Source organism: Anas platyrhynchos, chromosome 34, assembly GCF_047663525.1.
Source record: "Anas platyrhynchos isolate ZD024472 breed Pekin duck chromosome 34, IASCAAS_PekinDuck_T2T, whole genome shotgun sequence".
Taxonomy (NCBI): domain Eukaryota; kingdom Metazoa; phylum Chordata; class Aves; order Anseriformes; family Anatidae; genus Anas; species Anas platyrhynchos.
This window is the reverse complement of record NC_092622.1, coordinates 2,597,301-2,617,968: the sequence shown is the minus strand read 5'-3', so window position 1 is coordinate 2,617,968 and position 20,668 is coordinate 2,597,301. Positions and strand designations below refer to the sequence as shown.

General features: G+C 64.8%; 3 protein-coding genes and 2 non-coding genes across 6 annotated transcripts; all 5 read right to left on the bottom strand.

Moving 5' to 3' along the window:
* Nucleotides 1–303: 303 nt before the first annotated feature.
* On the bottom strand, nucleotides 304–3,582 carry ATP5F1B (ATP synthase F1 subunit beta). Its single transcript, XM_027445470.3, has 10 exons — nucleotides 3,330–3,582; nucleotides 2,950–3,132; nucleotides 2,422–2,596; nucleotides 2,117–2,238; nucleotides 1,696–1,880; nucleotides 1,456–1,614; nucleotides 1,215–1,337; nucleotides 919–1,131; nucleotides 602–803; nucleotides 304–509 (listed from the first exon to the last, which is right to left on the bottom strand). The coding sequence occupies exons 1-10, from the start codon at nucleotides 3,565–3,567 to the stop codon at nucleotides 412–414; spliced, it is 1,698 nt and encodes a 565-aa protein (XP_027301271.3). The 5' UTR covers nucleotides 3,568–3,582; the 3' UTR covers nucleotides 304–411.
* On the bottom strand, nucleotides 1,953–2,026 carry LOC113840048 (small nucleolar RNA SNORD59). The gene has a single exon (XR_003492730.1). It is a non-coding gene; the product is annotated as a small nucleolar RNA SNORD59 (small nucleolar RNA).
* On the bottom strand, nucleotides 2,823–2,897 carry LOC113840050 (small nucleolar RNA SNORD59). Its single transcript, XR_003492732.1, has one exon. It is a non-coding gene; the product is annotated as a small nucleolar RNA SNORD59 (small nucleolar RNA).
* Nucleotides 3,583–3,863: 281 nt separating the features above from the next.
* On the bottom strand, nucleotides 3,864–12,786 carry PTGES3 (prostaglandin E synthase 3). The gene is given in 9 exon segments (XM_027445569.3): nucleotides 3,864–4,642; nucleotides 5,198–5,222; nucleotides 5,602–5,664; nucleotides 6,363–6,452; nucleotides 6,645–6,743; nucleotides 7,354–7,423; nucleotides 7,594–7,707; nucleotides 12,384–12,598; nucleotides 12,601–12,786. Coding segments are annotated over 9 exon segments (867 nt in total). The 5' UTR covers nucleotides 12,772–12,786; the 3' UTR covers nucleotides 3,864–4,622.
* Nucleotides 12,787–13,328: 542 nt separating this feature from the next.
* NACA (nascent polypeptide associated complex subunit alpha) lies at nucleotides 13,329–20,534 on the bottom strand. 2 transcript variants are annotated; one of them, XM_072031932.1, is made up of 9 exons: nucleotides 20,410–20,534; nucleotides 19,969–20,040; nucleotides 16,321–18,492; nucleotides 15,152–15,237; nucleotides 14,980–15,057; nucleotides 14,361–14,507; nucleotides 14,138–14,266; nucleotides 13,667–13,789; nucleotides 13,329–13,458 (listed from the first exon to the last, which is right to left on the bottom strand). In XM_072031932.1, exons 2-9 carry the CDS (start codon nucleotides 20,036–20,038, stop codon nucleotides 13,444–13,446), a joined length of 2,820 nt encoding a protein of 939 aa, XP_071888033.1. In that variant the 5' UTR covers nucleotides 20,039–20,040; nucleotides 20,410–20,534; the 3' UTR covers nucleotides 13,329–13,443. The 2 variants fall into 2 exon arrangements, with proteins under 2 accessions (XP_071888033.1, XP_038027463.1); XM_038171535.2 differs by lacking the exon at nucleotides 16,321–18,492.
* Between the last annotated feature and the right edge of the window lie 134 nt (nucleotides 20,535–20,668).

Below are 20,668 nucleotides of genomic sequence, written 5' to 3'. Positions count from 1 at the left end.
CCCCGCTGCAGGCAGCTGCCAGCCTCCCCCCCCCTCCCCTCCAAGGCCCCAGGTGCGGGGGGGTCACCCCCAGCTGCTGCGGGCCCCCTGGTACAGAAAGGCCCCGTGGGGCTGGGGGCAATGGATCCAGCCCCCCCTGCACCCAGCTTGGCTCTGCCAGGCACTAGGATGAGGTGGGGGGGGGCACAAAGCCCCCACAGGTTTGGGGGGAGGTGGTAAGGGCAGCCCGGTCCCGCCGCCACCCCGGGCAGGGGGCTCACAGGGCTGCTGCCCACGCCCCCTGGCACGCAGGGCCCCCGGGGCTGTTTTCACCAACGTTTTATTGGAAATTTTAAATACTTTTTTTTTGGGGGGGGGAATCCAGCCCCGCACGGAGCCGGGGAAGGGGGCGGAGGGGGGGGGCGGCCCTGCTCACGCGTGCTCTTCGGCCAGCTTCTCCGCCTTGGCCACCGCCTCCTCGATGGGCCCCACCATGTAGAAGGCCTGCTCGGGGAGGTGGTCGTATTCACCTGGGGGGGGGACACAGCCGTTAGCGGGGGGGGGAACAGGCAGAGAGCCCAGCTCCTCCCCCCCCAGGAGCTTCTGGGGGAGGTTGCCTCACCTGCCAGGATCTGCTTGAAGCCCTTGATGGTCTCCTTCAGCGGCACCAGCTTGCCCATGTGGCCGGTGAAGACCTCGGCCACCTGGAAGGGCTGCGACAAGAAGCGCTGGATCTTGCGCGCCCGCGCCACCGTCAGCTTGTCCTCCTCCGACAGCTCGTCCATGCCCAGGATGGCGATGATGTCCTGCAGGGACTTGTAGTCCTGGGGGGCGAGGCAAAGCGGGGTGGTGAGCGACCAGGGCAGGGCTTCCTGCCCCCCCCCAGCCCCCCTCCCAGCCCCCCTCTCCCTGCGGGGGCTGCCCCGTCGTCCCCCTCACCTGCAGTATCTTCTGCACGCCCCGGGCCACGTCGTAGTGCTCGGGCCCCACGATGTTGGGGTCCATGATACGGGAGGTGGAATCCAGCGGGTCCACGGCTGGGTAGATGCCCAGCTCGGCGATGGCGCGGGACAGTACGGTGGTGGCGTCCAAGTGGGCGAAGGTGGTGGCAGGGGCGGGGTCGGTCAAGTCATCGGCGGGCACGTAGATGGCCTGGGGGGGCAGAGGGGGCGGTGGGAGGGAGTTGGGGGCAGGGGGAGGTGACCCCCACCCAGTGTACGCTGCTCCAGCACTACCTGCACCGAGGTGATGGAGCCCTTGCGCGTGGTGGTGATCCGCTCCTGCATGGTGCCCATGTCGGTGGCCAGCGTGGGCTGGTAGCCCACAGCGGAGGGGATTCTCCCCAGCAGGGCTGACACCTGGGGGGGGAAAGGAGCTGCTGAGAGCCCTGGTGGTGCCCACAACGAGGGGTTCGGCCCCGCTGCAGGGCTGGGCCTGGCCCCCCCCACCCCTGGCTGCCTGGGCTCCAGCACCAACCTCTGAGCCAGCCTGGGTGAAGCGGAAGATGTTGTCGATGAAGAGCAGCACGTCCTGACCCTCCTGGTCCCTGAAGTACTCGGCCACCGTCAGTCCAGTCAGAGCCACTCTGGCGCGGGCACCCGGGGGCTCGTTCATCTGCCCATAGACCAGGGCGACCTGGGGGGGTGGCAGAACCCAGCGTCAGCACGGGCACCGTGCCGTTGGGACCCCCCGTCGCCCCCTGCAGACCCCCCGCACCTTGGAAGTGGCGTCTTTCAGGTTGATGACCCCGGACTCGATCATCTCGTGGTACAAGTCGTTGCCCTCCCGGGTTCGCTCCCCGACTCCGGCGAACACCGAGTAACCGCCGTGAGCTTTGGCCACGTTGTTGATCAGCTCCATGATCAGCACAGTCTTGCCGACGCCAGCACCTCCGAATAAACCTGGGGGGAAAGGGGGTCCTCCTCAACCCAGAGCCCATCCAACCACCCCGGGGGTCTCCCTTCCCCCCTTTTCCTCCTCAGATAATTAAGCGTTGCTTCAGCAAGCTCAGTAGAACGAAAGTCAAATTGTTCCTCATCAGCGAAGGAAGCTGCTGCACGGGGACCGCTCCCCAGCCCTGGGGTGGGCACGGGGCCCCCCCTCTCTGGGCACTCCCTTTCCACCAGGTGCCACCTACCGATTTTGCCACCCTTGGCGTAGGGGGCCAGCAGGTCCACCACCTTGATCCCCGTCACCAGGATCTCCTGCTCGACGCTCATCTCCACGAACTCGGGGGCTTCGGCGTGGATAGCAGCAAACCTGCAGCGAGAAGGGAGAGAAGCTGAAACACAAACGCAGCAGGGACGTGCATGATCCAGCCGCGTGCAGCCTGGGCATCTCCGAGCGCTTGAAAACTGCACGAGCCTGGCTGCTGCCAGGACCAGAGCCCCCCACCTCCAAACCCTGCGTGGCGCTGATCTGCAGTCCCGCAGCACCACTCACTGTTTCGTTGTGATGGGCCCCCTCTCGTCGATGGGCTCCCCGATGACATTCATGATCCTGCCCAAGGTCTCAGGGCCCACGGGGATCCGGATGGGCGCGCCGGAGTCCAGCACCTTCTGTCCCCTCACCAGGCCTTCTGTCCCGTCCATGGCAATCGTGCGCACGGTGTTCTCCCCTGCCAAGGCCCAAGGACAGCGTTACCGCAGTGCCCTCGAGCTGACCCTGCAGGACAGCTGCTGCCATCTCCTCGCAGCCCTGCCAAGGCGGCGGTCAGCAGGGGGGAGGACTGCAAAGAGCGGGGCCAAGGAACAAAACGAGCAAAAGAAACACCGAAAAAAAAGCCCAGGACGGACCCACCCCTCAGCTGCAGCGGGCCGCAGCCCCCCCGCAGCCATTTTCCTCCTCCTCAGACTGCAATGCGTGGCTTCAGCGAGCTCAGAAGAACGAAAGTCACCGAAATTCATCATCACGGGAGGCCCCCCCAACACCGCACCCCCCCCCCCCGGGGCAGAACGGGCGGCCACTCACCCAGGTGCTGCGCCACCTCCAGCACCAGCCGGGTCTCCCTGCCCTGCACCTCCAGGGCGTTCAGGATGGGCGGCAGCCCCTCGTCGAACTGCACGTCCACCACAGCACCGATAACGGCCACGATGCGCCCGGTGCTGGCGCCGGCCTTGGCGGCGGGGGCGGGCTGGGCCGCATAGCGGCGGCCTGCGGGGAGAGGGGCGCGGGTCGGCGGGGGCCGCACCGGGGGGCGGGGGGGCAGCGCCCCGGAGCCCCGCTCGGCGCCACGAGGCCCAGTGCAGCCCCCACGCGCCCCCCGCCCCGCCCCGGTAACGGCCCCGCGCCCCGCAGGCCCCACAGGCCCCGCAGGCCGCAAGGTGACCCCGCGGCGGTTCCCCACTCACGGCTGCCGGTGGCGGCGGCCGGGCCGGCCCCGCGGCTGAGGAGCAGCGGCAGGAGGCCGTTGGCCGGCCCGGCCCCGCGGCTCAGCCCCGGCCGGGCGGCGGCGGCGGCGGCGGCGGCGCAGCGACCCGCGAGCCCCAACATGGCGGCGCCGACTGAGCCCCTTCGCCCGCCCGCACGGCGCAGGCCTCCGAGGGGCGGGGCGTCTGCCACGCGGCACCGCCCGCCGCGCGCGCTCATTGGGCGGAGGCAAAACCGCGGAGGCCGTGCCCGCGCTCCTATTGGCCGAGTTCGCCGTCGCTCCCGCTCTCCGCTTCCTCGCCATTGGGCCGCGCGGCGATCGCTCTGCAGAGGCGCGGCGCTGATTGGGCGTTGCTAGAAGGGCGGAAGAGGCGGGCGCGGAGCGCACGTGCCCCGCCCGTGTCCTTGGGCGGGCGCGGTGACCGCGGCCTCGCGCCCCCAACCCCCCCCTCCACCCCCCCCCCTCCCCGGCGCCATCTTGGAGCGCCCCGTGAGGCAGGAGGCCAGGCCAGGCGTGGAGTCTTCAACAGTTTATTAGAAAGAATGCAGACAATAAAAAAATCCCCGCTGCTCTGAACACAAACCGAGGTTGTTTTTGTCCCGTTCTGCCACGAGCCGCTCACGCCAACCACTGGCGGCCGCCACCTTCCCCTCAGCGGGCGCCGCTTGGTCCCCGCGCTCAGAGCAGGGGGCTGGGAACTGCCTCAGAACACGCAACTAGCGATTAAATACCCAACAAAGCCAATTTTGTTTCCTTTTTAATAAAAACATTAGTGGAACACACCTGAAGACACCACAGAGGTATTGCGCATCACCTGTTACATTTTGTGACCCAATTAGCTAACGGTGGGTTCAGCCAGTTTTTTGTTCCAGGTACAAGCTTAAATTTTGGATCTACCTGCAGGCCACAGAGGGGGGGAAAACGCCAATTTACCGCTCGACGTAAATTCAGGATTCTCCCGTTGGAATTACATCTGCTACGAGGCAAGGAGGCTCTGTAAACTTTATTGCAACTGCTCGGTATCGATTGCCTACACCTCAATTGGTTTTTGGAAGTCTGGAAAACGGTTCATGCATAACATTATTGCCTCTCGTGGCTTAAGACTGCCCCGCACAATGGTACACACCTACCATCAGTGAAGCCATTTAAAATGGACTGAAAATGGGTTAAAGGATGCAATATCTCCCTTTAGGGCTATCAACTCAGGAATTCTTATCTCAATTATGAAATGTGATGAAGTTCTTTCCCCAAACCCTGAAGACAACAGTTTTTCTTACTCCAGATCTGGCATTTCTAGAGGGGAAGAAAAAAAAAGTAAGAGATTAGTTTGTGGTGTTTTTTTTTGTTTGTTTGTTTGTTTTTTCTTTAAAAAAAAAGCTCCCAGGAGCCCTATTATAGCACATGGAACACAAAGGAGAAGATACAGCCCTTGAACAAGACAGGCATCAGGCAGTTTAGGGTCTCTGACCTCCCTGCTGCTGGCACTCAGCGTGGAGCTGGTTCCTTGCACATCCGATCTCTGTGCAGCCCCTGCTGTGCGAGTGCAGAACTTGCACAAACCAGGCCGTGAGCGCTGAAGCTCCGTGTTGGTGACAGCTGCTGTTACAGCCAACACCTCACCAGGACTGCAGCAGCCTGGGAAGGTCAAACTAATATTTCGTGCCGGAGCGCTAAGGCTTTCACTAGATTATATCGTCTCATGCTGCTGGAGCAAGGCACTGGCATTAGCTGGCAGCCTGGATTTAGCAAGACTGACAGGACAGCACATCTGCTGGCTCTGCACAGCTCCCTCAACTCCCAGCCCCCAGACTGTTGCACAGGTGCAGAAAAACACGAACGCCAACTTACTTTCATCATCACTGTCTGGTGAGTCCTGGAAAGAAAAAACAACGTTAAGTGGAGCCTACTGAGCTCGGAGGCACTTTCAAAGCTCGGTGTAGCAAGCAGGCTGTCAGTAAGCGTATTTCAAGGGGCTACAGGACATGCTTTGGTTAAGCTTTTCCAGTAAAAAAACAGACTTGTAATAACCAATAATCTCTGCAGAAAAGTATGACGCCGAGCTGCCCAGGACACTGCAAGCCTCGATCCAGCTACTCAAGGGGATTTTGCCAGACTACGTCACTTATCCAAAGTTTGGCAGTCTGTGCTATTAACAGTGCTGAAGTGGGGAATGCAACTTCAACCTCAGCAAGTAGCAGTGAGCATGCAGCGCCCTCAGCCAGCCCTACACACATTTACTGCAAAGCACTTACATCATCTGCCCCATCTACTTCTGGTAGGTCTACGTCGTCATCTCCACCCATGTTGTTCATCATCTGTTCAAGAAAGATAATAGCCACGTTATAAGGAGGGGAGCCAACTCCAATCATTAGGGGAACGCTAACAATCTATAAATAGCTTGAAATTGCTGTAAACAGACACCTGCTGCTTTGACAAATCTTGCTGCACCTAAGCAAAAATTACCAGGTGAAGAGGCAAAAAACTTTATACTGATTTAGTGCCGAGACGTGCAATGGGACCAGCATTTATTTCAGATTTGGTAACGAGCACACACCAACCATCTCAGTGCAGTGCCAACAGCTCACACAGCATGGGCTCAAGCAGCTGGAGTCTGCTCCAGAGCTGAGGTGTTTTTTCCTGTCCTGGGCTCTTGTTTGCGAGCACTGCGCTCTCTACACCTGTACAGTCAGCCTTCACACTCCACTTATTAAAAAAATTGGAGCAAGCCAGTGCAGCACGGCTGCTACTCACACACAGCCAGCTATGTTCCATGACACCATCAATTATTTTTATAAATTAAGTTAATTTTGCTCCAAGCAACATCGTCTAGGTGGCACCAAGTGGGAAACCAAGAGCCGTGCCTCAGCTAACTGGCAGAACTTGCCCTGAGAGCAACGGCCAAGAAAGCAGGAGGAAGAGCAGGCCAAGGAGCGTGACTCCCTGTAGCTGTCACCCTTTGCCCACATGCCACCCAAAAGGAAACCCAATCCTCCAGGTATTCATCTTCCTATACCTCGGAAAAGCGATCAAAATTGGACATGTCTTCATCTGAATCATCTTCCCAGTCTTTCCAGTTGTTGAAATCCACGCTGAGCCAGTTGAGCTGTACATCAACACAAGAAGTTATTGAAAGAGAAGCAAGAAATGAACTGTTACTACTCAAAGTCACTTAGATCTGATCAGGAGCATGGCAAGTGAGCCGTTAACTGCTACGTAATTTAAACACGACCCAAAATAAAAATAAAATAGGGGAGACATCAGCCACTGCTCTGGCCATCAAAGAGCCTAAACCCACCTTCGCCCTCTCTTTCGTTAGCCTTGGCCATGCCTGACCAGATTCTCCTTTTCGTAAACAACACAAGATAGATCTGTCTGTTCTTTTATGCTTTGATTCCTGGAAGAAGAGAGGGGGAAAAAAAGCAAGCATCTGTTAGTATTAACAATCACATTGCGGTGACACACTGTTATTAGATTCATTTCTTTTAAGCTATCATCTTATTCTTTGACTCAAAAATACTGCCTGCTCTTTAAGCTATGACCAGTACTGCAAACAAGTTGTTCCTCAGTCTGTAAGGACATGCTTAAACTCAGATACACGGAAGCACCTTTGGATGGCTGTAAGGTGATGCAGTATTTGTCACAGTAACTCCCGTTATGAACAGATCTATACAAATTCAAAACCCAATGGTATGCTTTTAGTCAGAACACCGCTGCACATCAAACCATCACAAAATGGAGCCAGGCGGAGCGGCACCAGTTCTGTTTGGGACTGCCTGAACGTAACTCGGGCAGTTTTGTAGCACCCTTTACTGCCTGCACACACAGACAAGGGGTGACAGCGAGCATCATCAGAACTGGAAGCCGTTCAGATGCCCCCTGTCAAGCAACAACCAACGAACCCCTCCTGAGCAGCACAGTTTGCTGCAGAAGGGTGGGTGGTGTGCAGCAGAAGGAGCTGAGCATTCTGGACACAGCAGTAAGAGAAGAATGCAGAGGATACTCACATTTGGATCAATATTATTAAAAAGGTCGATTTCATTTAAATGTTTAAAGTTATCACTTCCTCCAAGACAACTGTTAAGAGAAAACAAACACATCTTTAGCAGGAAATGTCTTACAGCACAAATATACTTCAATAATATAGAATAAATATAGAATCTTTAAGAATAAAATCTAATCAGCATCAGCACAGCTTTTGGGCACCCTTGTGCCTTTCAGCTTCGTGGGGCCCAAGTTACACTCACCTGAACGTAAGTTTGGATTTTTCAAAATTTACATTAACGTCTTTACTGTCTTCAACGCAAAATTCAATAAAGACGTAGTCCCTTCGGTCGTACCACTTCGCAGAAGCGGGCTGCCTGCAAACAGACCAGTCAGAAGAAATTCAGATTAGGATTTGTATCTTTTCCCAGTATTTAAGAGATTAAAGCATCAGCCTTCTGCCGCCAGGTAAGCTTCACTTTACCTTACGTTTCTCCTGATACACAGCTATGGAGCAGTTTGAGTTTTAGCGTGTGTAGAGAACGTTAACTAAAGGACTTCCACCTGTTCTTGGAAGTACCACAAGCTTACAATTAACGATCTTTTAAAATTTGATTAAGGGACAAGGGCTGGAGAGGAGATGGAACATTCAGGAACTTCACCAAGAACAAAACCCAGCTGAGATCACTGCTGTGAAGCAGGAGGAATCGCTGCTCTGACCCTCGCTCCTGCGTCCTACAGACACAGACTCCAACGCCGAGCTGGCTGCCACCCGAGGCTCCCACTCCTGGCTTCCCCCAGGCATCAGAAGGAGCCGCAGCCCATCCACGGCACGAGAAACGCCCCTGAGCAGCTGCATTCACCGCTCAGCAGCAACCACTCACCCGCCAGACAAACGGTGACGCTCGAGCGCGGCCATCCCGGCCCCAGCCACAGGCTCCGGCCGCTTCCCCTCCTTCCCCGGCTGCTGGAGCCCAGCCCCGAGCTCAGCGTCCGCATTCCAGGGCCGAGCGAGCAGCGCCCAGCGGGAGCTGCTGTTGCTAAGCCACGAGCGATCGCGGACGCTCTCACACCCCGGCTGCGTTCCAGCGCTGTGCGACCCGGGCTGGAATTTCACAGCCAAGGCGTTGCCAAGCCAGGACCGACTGCGCTCACCTGGGAGCTCAGCGCAGCCGCACGGAGCTGGAGGAGCCGAGCACCGGGACGCTGGGAGCGCTCCCGGCCCTGCTGCGGGGCGGTGCAGCCCGAGAGCAGAATTACCTTTCCAGAACATTCCAGGTGACAGCGCTAAGCCTCCAGAACAGCTCTGGACGCACCTGCTGTCAGCAGATTCAGCCCTCAGATACGGGGCTCAGCCACGCTGGGACAGGTTGGGTTAAGCTCACGCCTCCCCGGGGATGCCCGGGACCAGCGGCAGCTCCGCTGCTCGCAGCCCGCACGGACACCAGCTGAAAGCTGCAGCTTGTCCTCAGCAGGGCACAAAGACGACGGGGTCACAGCTGCTGTGGTTTAGCTGCAGAAGGAGCGCCAGGAGGAAGGGCTTTCAGAGAGAAAAGCAGATGCTGAAGTCCCCTCGGCCATCAAACGACGGCACCAGAGGAAACCCCCCCACCTGGCGGTCCTCGCACCACTTGTAAGACTCCGCTGGTTTCCTCCTCACGGGGAAATGCTCCTGCCTGCAGCTATGAGCGCCTGATCCCAGCCAGGAAGCCAGCCCTCAGAGCGGGCAGTTGAGCACAGCCCTCGCCTCCCAGCAAGCCACTGCCCCTAGGGGCGAAATCCTCTCTCCCCTTTAGCAGCACTTTTAAGAAATACTGCGGGAGCCACCGATTTATTCAGATAAAGGTCAACGGCAGCAGCAGTTTCCTCACTAGGGCATTGAGTCCTTACTGGAGACAAGTTTCCTCTTCTCCTGGGGAATGCAGGGCTCTTCGAGGAAGGGCAAGGCCATGTCCAACTTGCCCAGCCCCCCGGCTGCTCTGTGCCTCCTCATGCCCCCCAGACCCAAACTGCTGCGCCTGGGCACCAGCGGAGGACGAATCCCGCTGCTCACAACGCGGTACGTTGCTCAGACGCGCTGCTAGCAGAACAGAAATTGCAGTGTCCCTGCTAGCGATGGTGCCGGGGGCTTTTGTGCACGGCATCAACACTTGTCGAGTGTTTCCCAGCGTCAATGGAGACGTCCCCGGCCTTCCCGGGGGGAGCTGCAGGCATTCCTCAGCCGTGTTGCTCCGGTGTGGCCGTGACCTTGATTTCTTGCCAGGATCAGGCGTGCCGAGGCAGCGCTCACACGACTTCCAAACCCTTTATGAGTTACCCTAGAGCTGAAGGAAGCTCGCGGGCATCGAAGCCACACAAAGAGGGATGAAACCAGAGAGTTTAGCTGAACAGAAACCGTGCTTCTAACAGCAAACTTTGGTTGCCTCCCAGGCACGCAGTGCCTCCCACCCTGCAGGCGGTGACTGCATCACGCACAGAACCAGTCAGCCCAGTCCTTCCATCCAGTCCTTCTCCCTTCCTGCAGTGGGTTTACTGGGAAGGTTTTGGTAGCAGGGGGCCACAGGGGTGGATGGAGAAGGGCCACAGGATGGAGAAGGGCCCTGCTGCTGGCCAGAGCCAAGCCAATAAGCGATGTTGTTTGTGCCTCTGTGAGAGTAGAGTGAAGAAAGGGAAAAAAAAAACTGCTGGGAGAGTGAAAGGAATGAGAAACAGCCTTGCAGGTGCCAAGGTCAGCGAAGAAGGAGGGGGAGAGGTGCCCCGCAGCCTGTGGTGAGGCCCCTGGTGCAGCCTCCTGTCCCCCTGCACCCACGGGTCCCGCATGGAGCAGATCTCCACGCTGCAGCCCGTGAAGGAGCCCACGCAGGACGAGGTGACCCGGCAGGAGCTGCCGCCTGTGGGGGACCCGTGCTGGAGCTGAGAGCTCCTGAGGGATGGCCCCCGTGGTACAGAGCCAAACCTGGAGCAGTTCCTAGCTCCCTACTCTGAGTCTGTTTTGCCCGTCATGATAACTGTTGATGGATCTCCCCATCCTTACCTCAGCTCTCGAGCCCTCTGCATCTTATTTTCTGCCCCTTTCTCTTTGAGGGGGAGTGAGAGAGCGACCCTGGTGGATTTTGGCTGCCCACCCCAGTAAAACCACCACACCTCCCATCCCCTCCCCCCAAACGGAGGACGGACGCTGCCTCCAGCCGCCTGACGAGGTGCTTTTAATTGCGACTTCGCATCCAGAGCGGCGCAGGCCACGTGAGAGCTGCCACCACGAGGGGTGGATGGGACGAGTCTCACCCAGCTGATCACCTCGCTGCCCACACCGAGATTCCTGGGAGGCCACCGGCGAGGAGCACACGTGCTCAGCGCCCTTCGGAGAGGTGCTTCCCCCACTCCCACACAAAACCCTGCTCTGTTCTCTCACCGGCACGGAGAGACGCCAGCCGGGCTTCCAGACAGAGCCGTTTGTTAGGCGGGGAGCCCCACACTTCCTCCTTCCCGCTCAGCTGCGCTGCTCGCATGGGACCGGAATAAATTAATTTCCCATTCCCTCCGCCCTGTGCCAGCAGCCTCAGCTCCAGCACGCAGCCCGACCGCGCAGCGCAGGGCCACAGAACGAGGCCCCGCACCCCGTAAGGGCTTGTCCCGACTACTCCTGCTGCTACCCGCAGGTTTGGGGCACTTCCTAAACAGCCGCAGCCACCGTGCGCCTGAATTTAACACCTCCAGCGGCTGGCACTTCCAGGGGACACCACGACGACACCACAGACCGGCGCTCTCTTCCCTGGGGCCGAGAAGCTCTGGACGCACCATCCCCAGCAGCAGAGGTCCTCACGTCCTGTACCCACGGGCTGACCCCCAAGTCTTGCTGCTTGCTGCTCGAGGCCGTTCGAGAAGTTTCCAGACCTGCCCACGTGCTTTTCCTCGTCCGTTCTGCGGGCTGCGACCCGCCAGAGCTCAGCCTTCTATCCCGGAAAGCATCCAGACAGCTCCTACAGCACTCGGCTGCCCAACGAGATTTTCACCCTCAGACAGGATTAGGAGAAAAGCCATTTAGCTCTACAGGTGGCAGCAAGAATTTTGGTTTACATAACTAGTTTTGCTTTCGTTTTCGTACCCCAGCAAATGTGCTGCTTTTTTTTTTTCTCTTTTTTTTTCTAAAAAAAGCAACGGTTTCAGGATGATGTATTCTGCAAACGCTACGCGAAGAGCTCCGGCTTCGTTACTTTCCTCTCGCTTTCAGTCACGTTAACGGGGAGCAGCCCCGGACTCGGAGTTTCGGAAGGGCTGCGGAGAGGTAAAAGCCTCCCCAGCGACAAGGCGGCAAAAAGCTCACGTGTGCTGCTCCCCGGGGCGGCAAACGCTTCCCTCGGTGCTTCGGGCAGAGCGAAACCAGCTCAGGAGCGCGCCGCCGTTCTCGTGGCTTAAATCACCGCGGAGTTCTTGGGAAATTCAGGCGGAGTTTTGGGGAAATTCAGCGGGGAAAGCTGCCGGGAGCCGGGCGGGCAGCGCGCCTCCTCCTCGCTGCTTTCGTTTCGCTCCGAGCCACGGCCACGCCGCGCTGCTCGGCTCCTCCGCCGCTCCCCGGTGCTGCCCGGAGCCACCGGAGCGGCGGATCCCGCCCCGGGCCGGTGCCCCGCTACCCCCGGGGGCCTGTCCCTCGGTGCCCGCTTTAACATCGGAACGGGGAAACCGCGCGGGCGGCTCCCCTCCGCCGCCCCCCTGCCGCTCACCGCGAGCCCCGCGCGTTCCCCCGGCCCCGCTCGGCCCCCCCGGTGCCGGCCCCGGCTCCACCCTGCCCCACGGCCCCCCCCGGGCGGCTCCGCCCCGGCCCCATTCATTGCCCGCCGCCGGTGCCGGTGCCCCGAGGAGCGCTGCGAGCAGCTCCCGCCCGCCCCACGGCGCCTCCGGTGGGGCCCAGCCCGGGGCCACGCGGCGGGGCCCGGCCAAGGTCACTGCGCGGCGGCGCCGCCCCCCCCCCCTTCCCCTCCCGTCCCCTCCCTTCCCCTCCCGCCGCCACCGGCGAGGCCGCGGCCTCCTCCCGGCGCCCTCCCGCGGGCCTCACATGGCGAATGGCGGCGGCGGCGGCTGGCGCTCCTCGGAGGGACGGGGGGAGCCCGGCGGGCGGACGAGCGGGGCGGCTCCGGTGCTGGCGGCGGCGGCGGAGGGGGGGCGGGGGCGGGGCCGGGGTCGGGCCGGGGCCGGTCGGGGCTCGGGGGCTCCGCTGCGGGTCGGGGCTCGGCGCGGCCTCGCTCCCACAATGCCCCGCGCGCTCCGGCGGCGGCGGCGCCCAGCGCTGGTGACGCAGCAAAAACCCCGCCGCGCCGCCTCCCGCCACTGCGCATGCGCGCGGCCCGCCCGCCGCCGGCCCCCCCCCGCGCCCCGCCCCTCGCCGCGCGCGCGGGCTCCCGCTCCCTCCTCCCTTCTAGCAGCTTCTCGGCGCGCATGCGCATTGCGCGCTGCACCCCGCAACGAGAGGGGGCGGGGCCGGCGGTTGCCAAGGCGACGGAGGGGGGCGGGGCCTGGTTGCCGTGGAGACGGGGAGGTCGGCGGTTGCCATGGCGACGGGGGCGGCCTGGGCCTAGGCTTTAGGCCTGGCTCTAGGCCCGGCGGGGCCCCGCTGCCTCCCCCGGGGCCGGGCTCCCCCCGCAGCCGCCGGTTCTGCTCCCCCGCCCGGCCCCGTGCCTCCGGCGGAGGCCCAGGGGTCAGCGGGGCCGTGGGAGGCCCCCAGGCAGCGCCCTGCGGAGCCACGGCCCCGTGCTTCCAACCTGCTCCCCTCACACAGGCCGTGGGTCCCCACCGAGAGGCCAAGACCGGACCCCCGGGGCCTCCCCCCAAAACTCTGGACCAGGCGTGAGAACGGAAACGGGGCGCGGGCAGGTGCTCTTCCGCCCCGGCAGGACACGCCGGGGGTATCGGGGCCGGGATCTCCCCGAGAGGAAGGCTCCACCCTGGGGCCTCGGCTAGCAGGGAAGGGCCGGCAGCAAGGCCAAAAGCGAGGGGGAAAGGGTTTCACCAACAATAAGCCACAACTTTTATTAATGGATAGAAATAGTACAAATTTTAAATTTAGTTGCATTTTACTTTTCTCTGAAACACCAAAAAAGGCTCCTCCCTGCTGATGGCTACATCGTCAACTCCTGCGGAGAGAAAGAGGGGTCAGGAGACAGGTCCCAGCCCCCCCCCCACACCCCCTGCCCTGCCCCGCACAACCCCAACCTCTCGCTCTGCTCGTCCCCACAGGAACGCCGTGCCCTGGTGGCACACGAGCATCTCCCACCCAAGGAGTCCCGCTTCCAACCCCGCTCCCTCCCCAGCCCCCCAGATTTCCGGGCCGCCGACACTCACCATTATAGCATTTACAATATCATTACTGTTGTTCTTCAGGGCACGGACTGCCTTCGCTCGGGACACGTTCGCCTGAGACATGACCAGCTCAATGTCTTTCACCTCGACACCGGTTTCGTCAACCTGAGGAGACAGAGCCCGGGGCTGACTGAGCTGAACGCAGTTTGCTCCGTGCTTGGCGGAGGAAAATGGAATCGCGTGGACTGGGGTCACTCCCGCTCAGGCCCAAGAAGCTTTTGGGCAGGCCCCAGCCTTGCGGACACTCCTCTGGCAGGGACTGGGACCAGACCCTCCAGGGTAAGCCCCCGCACCTCCTTTTGCCCCCGAGGCAAGGGAAAGGAAAGAAAACCTCGTGTCTTAACAGCAGCAGGTAACACCACGAGCCTGCAAATCCAGCCCGTGCCTCCGGAGCTCCCCGGGGCACCTCTGGGCCTGTGCCCGGCCCCGCAGGGCTACACGGGGAGGGCTCACCTCTTCTTCCTCGCTCTCCTCCTGCACAGTGGGGGTCTGTGTGTTCTCCTGGATGTTTGAGACAGCTTCTCCCTGCACTTTGAACTTCTCGGCGGCTGCCAGCTGGGCCTGCTGGGACAGGTCTTCGATCTGCAGGAGGGAAGGAGCATGAGCGAGGCCAGCCCTGCGCGGCGGGGAGGAGCCAGCCCTCGCAGCTCAGCAGCCGGCCACGCGGCCAGCTCACCTTCGCTTCGCCGAAGACTATGTAGGTGTCTGAGGCCGGGCTCTTGTACACGTCTGGCTTTGTGATGACGAAGAGGATGTTCTTGGATTTCCGGATGGTGACCCTGGTGACTCCTGTGACCTGGCGAAGGCCCAGCTTCGACATTGCCTGGAAAAACAAGCGAGGAAGGGAATGAGGCGAGGAGTTCCTGAGGCAGCTCAGCCCGCTCATCTGCTGCCCAGGGGCCCCGTCCAGCAACCGCAGCCCTCACGCACCAGGCAGTGTGCGTTTTGGCACTGCCCACGGGCGTTATTCTCGACTGAAGCGGCGCTGGGAGCCTGGGGGGGAGCGCTCTCCCCCCAGGACCGGCGCAGGTCCACACCACGACCCGGAGCCACTCCAGCCGCAAGGACTGTGGCTGTGACCAGGGGCATCCCCCAGCCTCGGGGCACAACGAGGTTGGATAAATCACACAAACCTCTCCTGCTGTGGTGCCAGGGCAGGAGGAGAGGGGCTGCTGTCCCCAGCAGGTTCAAGAGGTGAGCACCCCAACACCCAGGGACCTGAGCCAAGCCCAACCCCGAGCCGAGCCCGGGCTGTTTGCTGCAGACAGCTCTGGCCCGTCCGCCTCCCACCTCACCTTCCGTGCTTTCTTTTCACTCCGGCTCTGTTTTGCTTTGCTGACGGGTTCTTCATCTATTTCAGCCGCTGCTGCAAGCTGCGAGGAGAGCAAACGAGAGAGAGCGGTGACAACCCTGTGGTGGTGCTGGGGGCTCTGCCCCGGCCGGGCACGTGTCCCTCCTCCTCCCTACCTGCGCCTGCTGTGTCGTGGCCTGTGTGGAGTCTTGCTCTTCGAGCTCTGGGACGGATTCATCGCTGTCAGACTCTGTTCCGGACCCTACCGAAAGAAATGTGTCAGCTTCCCTGCTCAGAACCCTGCACGGGGCAGCAGGAGGGCCTGGGGACACACGGAACCGCGCTGCCTCGGCGTGAGCTCTGTGGAGAGGTGCTGGCACAGCCACAAGTTCCACCCCAGCCGCGTTTCATCCAGCGGGGTTGAGCAAGACCTGGCGGGAGGCGTCCTCCCTGCAAACGCAGCAGGACAGCAGCGGGCACGAGCTGCCTCCTCCCGGCACTCACTGCACGGAAACTCCCCGAGAGCGGCCAAAAAACCTGCACCAGGGCCGTGCCCCGCAGGGCTCCCGGGTGCCTGGGGGCTCACTGCGATCCCGAGGCCCTGGGTTCAAGGATGAGCACCCAGCAGCAGCACCCCTCAGGGCTCCGGGCACTGCGGGAGCTGACGATGCGGAGAGCAAACGAGCCCCAGCTCGCCACGTGCTCGGGGCTGCCGCACCTTTGAGACCCTTCCTGATTTGGGGTGACCCCGGAGTTTCCCCACCACGGAAGCTTTTTGGGGTCTCCGCCCGGCCTGAAAGCTGCTGAGTGCCCGGGAAGCCCCGGGGGCCGTCAGCTCCCGCAGCGCGCGATCCCCTCGCACACCACGGCGTGGATTTTTTTGGTCTGCAACGTGGCAGCGCCCAGAGCAGAACCGGGCACCTCCAGCCCGCGGGGCAGGCTGAGCACCACGCTCTCATGCAGCTGTTACCTGAATTCCGTCCCGTTTCCTTTTTGGGGAGGAGTCTCTGCATCCCGGGCTGCACTGAGCCCGCAGCAAAGGCCTGTGCAGGCTGCGGGGGGGGGGACACCAGCGGTCCGGGACCCCCCCCAGCACACAGCACACACAAGCACGCGGTTCCCCACGGGGTTTGAGTGTGAAGCCAGCTCAGGCAGCAGCCGCCACGCCCGCACGCAGGCCACACCGTGCTCCGTGCCCCACAACACGCCGTTAGTGCCGCCGCACGGGGCTCAATCCTGCCTCCGCCGCGCCACGGGGGTCCCGTGGGGGGGTGAGGGGGGGGGGTTAGTATCTGGTGGGCAGCCAGTGACACTCCATGCACACACAACCGGGGCCGGCCGATACCCTTGTCGTTCCTCAGCACGGGCGGCTTGGCTGCGGGGGCCGGGGGGGCCGCAGCGGGGGCCGCGGGGGCTCGGGGGGAGAGGTCCACCAGGATGGGCTGCAGCGGCGGCTCGGCAGCGGGCGCCTCGGGGGGGAGCAGGGGGGGCAGGTCGTCGTCGTCGTCCTCCACGGTGGCTTTTGCGGGAGTTTTGGCCGGGGGGGGGCGCGGGGCCGGCTTGCTGGCCTTAGCCGGGGGGGGCTGCTTCTTGGCGGGGGCAGCAGTCGGCACAGCGGAGGCGGGGGGGGCCAGGTTGCCCCCCGGTGCGGCAGCAGGGGGGTTGGCTTCTGGTTTTGGGGGCGCGGGGGCGGTGCGATCGGCCGGAGGCTTTGAGGGGGCACCAGAAGCAGGAGGCTGAGTGCTGGGAGCTGGGCTGGCAGGGGCTGCTTTGGCTGCCGGGGGGGCAGGGGGGGCCGTGGGGCTCTTGGGAGGCGCTTTGGCTGCAGGAGCTGGGGCAGCAGGGGCAGAGGAGGAAGCGGCTGGGCTCTTGGGGGGCTTCTTGCCTGCAGGGGGGGCGGCCGGAGCTGGGGCAGCTGCAGGAGCTGGGGCACTGGGGGCAGCTGGGGCAGCAGCCGGGCTCTTGGGGGGCTTTTTGGCTGCAGGGGGGGCAGCCGGAGCTGGGGCAGCAGGGGCAGGGGGGGCAGGAGCAGCGCTCTTGGGGGGATTTTTGGCTGCCGGGGGGGCAGGGGCAGGGAGCGGGCTCTTGGGAGCTGCTTCGGCCACAGGGGGGGCAGCCGCAGCCGGGGGAGCTGCAGGAGCTGGGGCAGGGGGGGTGGCAGCAGGGCCCTTTGGGGGCTTTTTGGCTGCAGGGGGGGCGGCTGGAGCAGCCCCCGGTGGTGTGACAGGAGGGGGCATGGCAGGGGGGGCATCGGCTGCGCCCTTGGGAGCTGCTTTGGCTGCAGGGGGGGCAGCTGGAGCTGGCGGGGCAGCAGGAGGTGGGGCGGCAGGAGGGGGGCTTGAGGGAGATTTGGGGGCAGCAGGGGCTGGGGGGGCAGGGAGTGGGCTCACAGGAGCCGGGGGGGCTGCAGGGGCTGGGGGGGCACTGATAGGGCTCAGAGGAGCAGGGGGGGGCACAGGAGGCGGTGCAGCAGTAGGGGGGCTCGAGGGAGGAGATTTGGGGGTGGCAGGGGCTGGGGGGGCTGCAGGGGCTGGGAGTGGGCTCGAAGGAGCTGGGGGGGCAGCAGGGGCCGGGGGGGCACCGAGAGGGCTGAGAGGAGCAGGGGGGGGCGCAGGAGGGGTGGCTGGAGCTGCTGACACGGGCACGGCCGGTGGGAAGCCGGCAGGAGCAGTGGGCGCAGCGACCCCTGGAGCTGCCGGCGGTGCTGGGGGGGGCACGGCGGTGGCTGGGGGGGTTTGGGGCTGGGCGGCGGCACCGGGGTCGGGGCTCCCGGGGGGTGCCGGGGCTGCGGGGGCTGCCAGGGCCGGGCCCCCAGGCTGGGTGCTGGCCCCCGGAGCTGCCGGGGGCAGCAGAGGGATGGGGGCAGCGGGCAGCGGGCCCTGGGGGGCCGCAGAGGGGCTCCCAGGGGCCCCCCCAGGTGGTAGCAGCGGGGCCAGCGCCATGGGGGCTGCCAGGAAGACGGGGGGGGACGGAGGGGTGGCCAGGGGGGGCTGGGGGGTGGCAGGAGGCAGTGGCACCGCCGGGGCCGGGAAGGGGCAGATGGGGGGAGCGCCCGGGCTCTGGGTACAGACCGGGGGGGCCCCCACGGGACACGGGGGGGTGGGGGCAAGAGCAGCCGGGGCTGCCCCAGGGCTGAGGGGAGGGGTAGGGGCAAGAGAGGGGCGAGGGGCCGAGGCCATGGAGGCTCCTATGGGGCTGGGGGGGGCAGCAGGGGGGCTGAGAGCCGCCGGGGGACGGATGGGGCTCAGTGGGGACGGCCCCACAGCGGGGGGGGACACCGGGGGGGGGAGTCCTGGGGCCACGGGGCCGAGCGGGACAGCGGCGGCAGGGCCTGGGGAGCCCGGAGCCGGAGGGGGGGAATTAAGGGGAAGGGGCAAGGCTGGGGGGGGGAGCTGGGGGGGCACGGAGGAGACGGGAAACGCCGCGGCGGGGACCACGGGGGGGGACAGGGGGGGTGGGACCGGCTCCCCGGGGGCAGCGGGGCCGGGGGCTGCGGGCAGAGGAGCGAGGAGAAGAGCTGAGGGAGAGAAACAGAGCGCGGCCGTCAGAGTGGGGCGGCCGCACGGGGCCGGGGGGGACCCCATGGGGCAGGGACGGGGACAGGGCCCCCCCGCCAGCCCCAGCCCCCCGGGAGCTGCGGGGCCAGGGGCAGCCCAGGAACGTCTGAGGGCTTGGGGCTCCTTGGGGGGGTTGGGGGACGCCCCGGCTCCGTGCGTGGCTCACACGGGGCGGCCTCGGGCACCGGGAGCTGAGCAGGGAGGACGGGGAATGGGGGCAGGGCCCCCCCCCCAGCTCACAGACAGCCCCCACCCCGCGCCCCGCAGGCAGGGCAGAGCCGGGCGGCGCTGGGCGGGCCCGGTGGGACCAGCAGCACCGGTCAGGGGAGCAGAACCAGCCCCGCAGGGGGGGGGGCCCCACCAGGAGGAGGATTTGGCACTTGGTGTCCCAGCCCGGCTCACACAGCCCCAAATTTCCCCCCCCCCCCGCACCCTCCCAGGGGTGCCTCTCAGGAAGGAGCCGCGCTGGGGCTGTGCCAACGCTTCCCCAGTTACCCCAGGGCCACTTGGGGGTCCCAATCCTCACCCCCCCACTGCCCCCTCCCAGAGAAGGCTCCGGGGAGCCCCCTCCGTGCGCGGGGACCCCCCCGTGCCCCCAAAACACGGCCCAGACGCTTCTGCCCCCAGGCATGGGGCTGGGTGCTCCTGCAGGGAGCAACACGTCGGGGGGGGGGGACAAGCAGGGCAACGCCACCCCCAGCTCTGCTCCTTTGCTGTCCCCCCCCGGGGGCACCACGCGCGGTCCCCACAAGGCAGCCGGACCCCCGGGGGTCTCCCGGTGACCGCCACCCCCCCGCGGCAGGACAGAGGCCGCTGCCCCTGTCCCATGTCACTGCATGGGGTTGGGCCCCCGGTGACGGTGCCACCGGCTGAGCCGTGCTCGCGGCCACCTTCCCCCAGCCTCACCGAGCCCCCGGGGAGCTCGGTGCCCCCCCGTGACCACTGCCACCCCCCAAGCCCGTTCGTGGCGGCAGGAGGCGGTGACGGGGGCTCCCCGCGCGCACCCCCGGGCCCCGCAGCTTCTCCCACAGCCCCCAGATCTCCCCCCCCCCCGCGGCAGGGCCCCCTCTGCCCCTCGGTTACCGGGGCCGGGGCACGGTGTCACGCAGCACATCCCCGAGACGGCCCCACGCCGTGCTGCCGGGATGGGCCCCGGTCACCATCACCGGCCCCGGTGCCTCGCAGCCCCCTCCCGTTTCCCACCTCGGCGGCGAGAGCCTCCCGTAGCCACGGCCGGGGACTCCCGGTGCTGTGGTGCTCACCGGGCTCCCGACCCCAAAACACCCCGAGAGGCCCCGGCTGGGTTCAGGCAGCGCCCGCAGCCACCGGCACGGCCCCGAGCACGGCCCCGCAGCGCTGCCGGCCCCCCCCCCGTTCGTCCCGGTTCGGCCCCGGCCCCCCTCGGTCCCCGTTCCCGGCCCCCCCGCCGCGCTCACCTGTCTCAGCCTGCGGCTGCGGCAGCTCCTGCTCCGTGGCCGGGACGGTTTCTGTGGCTTCTCCAGGCATCGCTGCGCCCACCGGGGAAAGCAAAACGGCACCGGGCTCGCGGCGGCACCGGGACCTGCCCGGGGGGGGTGGGCCGCCGGGAGCTCCCCCTGCCCGCACCACCGGCGCTCGGCCCCCCCGGCAGCCCCCTGAGGCCTCCCGGTCCCGACGGCTCCGCTCCGCTCCGCCGCCCCCCCCAGGCCCCTCCCGGCCCCCTCCGGTCTCCCCCGGTTCCCCCCCGGTCACCCCCCGGTCCCGTCGCCCCCCTCCCCACCGCCTCCCGGGTGCCCCCGGCGGCCTCAGCCCCGCCGCCATCGCCCTCCCGCGCCCTCCCCCCGGGCCCCGGTGCCCCGCGGGGGCGGATGGCGGCGGATGGCGGCGGCGGCGCTCACCGTGCGGGGAGCGGGGCCCAAGATGGCGGCGGAAAGAGACCGAGCGGCTGGCGGCGCGACTTCCGGAAGGGCCGAGCGCTTCCGGGACGCGGGGCAGCGCCCCCACCCCCGCCCGGCCCCGGGGCCGCGCACAAAGGTTCCGGGGCACGGACGGTCCGGGGGGGGGGGGAGCGGGAACGGGGCCTCGGGGGGGGGGGTCCCGGAGGGTCCCGGGGGGGTCCCAGCACCGCGGTGTTAGGGCGGCCCAGGGAGGCAGGCA